The sequence below is a fragment of the Notothenia coriiceps genome, unplaced genomic scaffold, assembly GCF_000735185.1.
Source record: "Notothenia coriiceps isolate Sejong01 unplaced genomic scaffold, NC01 NC01_scaffold00035475, whole genome shotgun sequence".
In the NCBI taxonomy this organism is placed as follows: Eukaryota; Metazoa; Chordata; class Actinopteri; order Perciformes; family Nototheniidae; genus Notothenia; species Notothenia coriiceps.
Window position 1 is genome coordinate 7795 of NW_011368176.1, and position 4629 is coordinate 12423.

Genomic DNA, 4629 nt, shown 5'->3' on the forward strand with positions numbered 1-4629 from the left:
GCTCTCGTTTCTTTTCATTTGTAGTTTTTCCCAACCCAAATACACTTGATTCACCTAATCTCTCTCTCTCTCTCTCTCTCTCTCTCTCTCTCTCTTTGTCTGCCTCACTTTCTCGCTCTCTCTGTCTCTCTCTCTTTCTCTCTCTCTGTCTCTCTCTGTCTCTCTGTGTTTAGACACAGTGGACCAGCCTGTCTCTCCCTCCTCTGAAGAAGATGCTTCAGATGGCGGGGCAGATCGCAGACGGCATGGCGTACCTCAACGCCAACAAGTTCGTACACAGAGACCTGGCAGCGAGGAACTGCATGGTGGCCGAGGACTACACCGTCAAGATCGGAGGTAAAGTACCGAAGAGGGGGGGTCAGAGGTCGTGTCAGAGCGGCATTTTAATCCCCTTCAAGAGGGATGTTGACTCAACAACAACCAGCCAGAACCATCTTTATCGAGGGCTCTCGTTTCTTGTCATTTGAGTTTTTCCCCTCTGTTTTTTGTGTATACAAAAACACACATGATTCACCTCGTGTGTGTGTGTGTGTGTGTGTGTGTGTGTGTGTGTGTGTGTGTGTGTGTGTGTTGTGTGTGTGTGTGTGTGTGTGTGTGTGTGTGTGTGTGTGTGTGTGTCTCTGTCTGTCTGTCTGTCTGTCTGTCTGTCTGTCTGTCTGTCTGTCTGTCTGTCTGTCTGTCTGTCTGTCTGTGTGTGTGTAGACTTCGGCATGACGAGAGACATCTATGAGACGGATTATTACAGAAAAGGAGGTAAAGGTCTGCTTCCTGTTCGCTGGATGTCCCCAGAATCTCTGAAGGACGGAGTGTTCACCACCACCTCTGACGTCTGGTGAGCACACACACACACACACACACACACTGGAACAAACGTACATACAGGAAAACATTCCTCCCGACTGCAATAACTCTCTAACAAATCTCCTCTGGCTGGATATCTAATATCTAATATTCCATTCCTCACATACTTGTATATAATATCCTCCTTTAGATTGTGTTTACTGTAAATCTGTAATTCCACATGTATATTTTCTACTGTTTTTAATGCTATTTTATTTCCATTGAGATGTTTACATTTTGGATTGTTTATTTCTCGTCTTTTAATTTCTCTAATGTTCAATGCCTGGTCTTTTTATGCTGCTGCAACGGAAACATCTTATCTTATCTCCTCCTCTCCTTTCCTTTCCTCTCCTCTCCTCATCTCCTCCTTTCCTCTCCTCTCCTCATCTCCTCATCTCCTCATCTCCTCCTCTCCTCTCCTCTCTCCTCCTCTACTCTCTACTCATCTCCTCCTCTCCTTTCCTCCTTCTCTCCTCCTCCTCTCCTCCTCTCCTCTCCTTTCTCCTCCTCTCCTCTCTCCTTATCTCCTCCTCTCCTTTCCTTTCCTCTCCTCATCTCCTCTCTCCTCATCTTCTCCTCTCCTTTCCTTTCCTCTTCTCATCTCCTCCTCTCCTCTCTCCTCCTCTCCTCCTCTCCTCATCTCCTCCCTCCTCCTCTCCTCTCCCCTCCTCTCCTCTCTCCTCATCTCCTCCTCTCTCCTCATCTCCTCCTCTCCTCTCCTTATCTCATCCTCTCCTCATCTCCTCCCCACCTCTCCTCCTCTCCTCCTCTCCTCTCCTCCTGTCCTCTCCTCAGGTCTTTTGGAGTCGTGCTCTGGGAGGTTTCCACCCTGGCGGAGCAGCCGTATCAGGGTCTGTCCAACGAGCAGGTTCTACGCTTCGTGATGGAGGGGGGGCTGCTGGAGAAACCCCAGTGCTGTCCTGACTTGCTGTAAGACACACACACACACACACACACAGACAGACAGACAGACAGACACATTGCTTGATTGATTGATAAATACACTTTAGCTACTGTGCATATGACAATTAAGTTTTGACATATGGATGCTGAACTGTGTGTGTCTCTCTCTCTCTCTCTCTCTCTCTCTCTCTCTGCAGGTTTGAGATGATGCGGATGTGTTGGCAGTACAACCCTAAGATGCGTCCGGCCTTCGTGGAGATCATCAGCTCTCTGAAGGACGAACTGGACCCCTCCTTCATCGATTCCAGCTTCTTCTACAGCGCAGACAACAAACCGCCCGACGCCCCCTCGCCACCTCACCTGGAAAACGCCGCCATCTTGGAAGTCGTTCCTCTGGAGCCTGCTGCCTCTTCCTCTTCCTCACAGCAGACCCCCCAACAACAGACGCCACCTTCCCCGAAAACAGAGGCTCCTCCTGGGCCTTCGTTAGCTCCAAGTTCCCCTCCTTCCTCCCCTCCTTCCTCCCCTCCTTCCTCTCCACCTTGTACGTCTAGCGCCTCATTGGACAAGCAGGCAATCGGACAGCAGCAGGCGGCCAATGGGCTGTCGGGGGCGGGACTAACGGCGTCATTGGATGAACTTCCTGCGTACGCTCACATGAACGGAGGACGAAAAAACGAGCGAGCGATGCCCCTCCCCCAATCCTCCGCCTGCTGAAAAACCCTTGAAACATTTGTTTTGTTTTAATACAACGTCCACCAGCTGGAAGGTGGAGTCACTAAAGTTCACTGTACCTCTTTATCCCCCCTTTTTTCATTTTTTTGGTTTCTTCCAGCTGGCTGTCACGTGACACTGAGTGGGACAAACCAAAACAAAAAGGGGGGTAACAGAAAGGGAATTTAAAGAGGGGTTGTTTCTCCCTTCTCTCTTTATGGCTAAACTCATTTTATAAATTGTCGTTTGTTACTTTTTTTACCTGTATTTTCAAATGGCGGAGAACAAAGGCCTTTATCGATGACCGGCGTTTTTGGGCGGGCATTAACGGTGTAACTGTTGCATATCTTAATGAATAAGCACTTCAGCGTCTCCAGAGAACAAACAAACAACCACAGGGACAAAAAAAAGAAAAGGTCAAATCTGTTGCCAAATTTTTTGCCAAAATTGTACTTTTTGTAAAATTCTTTTTTCTGCAGTTTTGCTCAGAAAAAAATCTCCAACACACCAGATCAAAAACAAGCGCTTTGATTTGGTTCTAGGCGATATTAAAACCAGTGGTCCCAGGGGTAATTCACACGCCTAAAGACTATTTGTTTATCAATTACGCACCTGTGTTACCTTGGAGTTCATTCGTTTCTTTGCACACCTCCACGGTGAACGACGAGTAAACAATGTTTGTTATTTCTTGATAGATTGTAGTAAAATTTGGCGGCAAAACATCTGTTTCTTACACAACTCATGCACTATTTTCTAAGTCTTTATGTTAAACCCTTATGCATAAACAGCCTTACGTTTCAAACAAATCAAATAAATCATCCATGTGTTTAATGACCAAACAAATGGATATATTGTTACAAAATATATATTTGAATAGTTTTTCTCCTATCTAGTCAGAAGCAAATTACAACTTATCTCCTGCTTGTTTTGTACAACGCATTATTCTATGTAGACACTACAAAATTACACAGTTTAACATAAATATAGACTAATATAACTGAGTTTCTACATTTATAAACCGATGTTTGGATGTACTTTGCTGTCGTTAGATACCGCCCCCGTTTACTTCAATTTATCAAGAATTTTCACCAATTTTGATACATTTTTTAACCATAAAAGCAAGTTAAGAAAAATGCAATCTAATTCAAGAATTCAAAATAACAAAGGGTGATAGATTGATACCCGAATGATCACGTTGTGGGTGAATTGTCCTTAACTTCCCTCTACAGTCCTTCGCTGCTCCTCTACTGCGGTTTGCCCCGGAGAGGATGAGGGCCACGTGTTCATTTTCCTTTCTGACCAAAAGGGATTTTTTTTTTTGCTTTGAAGACAGAATTTGTTTCAGAAAACTAAATAACATATTCAGAAATATCTCAGATTTTTGAGAAAAAAGTTAGTTTTTTTTTAATGTGACAATTCACGGAAAATAAATTCAGATTTTGAGAAGGAAATTTTTTTTCGGTAAAAATTCTAAATTTGAGAAAGAAATCAAGATTTCTGAGACATTTTTTTCAACATCAAATCAGAAAAGCAGCGAAATAAAATGCATCCTTAAAGCTCGGACTGTGGATGGAAGCTCGTAGAGAAGAAATCGGATCTGAACTCAAACTAAAAACGTCTCTTGATCAAAGTTTTGTATAAAAACCAGACTACTATGGAGCATCTGTGCAGGCGCTTTCGTTTCGTGTCACTTTTGTACGTTTTTCTACGGTTGGAGTTCATTCGTCATGTACAGAAAGAAGCTGCTATTTCTCTTGTGGTTGTAATATATCTATATATATATATATAAGAAGAGAAAACACTCCTTCAGGTCAGATCGACGAACGTTTCCTCGACACTCTTTTTTTCATGTGTTTCTGAGCTGGATTTCATTTCTGTGTTTGCGGTACGACAGATTTTCTCTCATCTGACTGAGTTCAAAGAGGAGAGTTCAATATTCTTCTCCGTTTTGGTCTGCTGTCAGCCTCAGAGTATTTCACCCTCGTGCGTGCGAGTTTGTTATCTGACGGTTATTTTAGTGTTTTGATCGGATCTGCGTCTCACTTTTACCACTGGATCCCGCAGAGTTGACTTAAAATCCAACATGTTTGTTTATTTTCCATCTTGTTTTGTGTTGTGTCGATGGCCAATGTGTGTCCATATTTTGATAAGTTATTCACAGCCTTCCAGATG

The 4629-nt window shown here is 43.8% G+C and overlaps 1 protein-coding gene across 1 annotated transcript in view; it reads left to right on the forward strand.

The window, feature by feature from the left end:
* Positions 1-4032, forward strand: part of LOC104962938 (insulin-like growth factor 1 receptor) — a gene marked incomplete at its 5' end in the record, with an annotated part of 10684 nt that extends 6652 nt beyond the window's left edge. The window contains 4 exons of the mRNA XM_010791451.1: positions 174-336; positions 703-832; positions 1636-1770; positions 1941-4032. Of these exons, the coding sequence (XP_010789753.1) occupies positions 174-336; positions 703-832; positions 1636-1770; positions 1941-2460 (948 nt within the window). The remainder of the gene's footprint in view (positions 1-173; positions 337-702; positions 833-1635; positions 1771-1940) is intronic.
* Between the last annotated feature and the right edge of the window lie 597 nt (positions 4033-4629).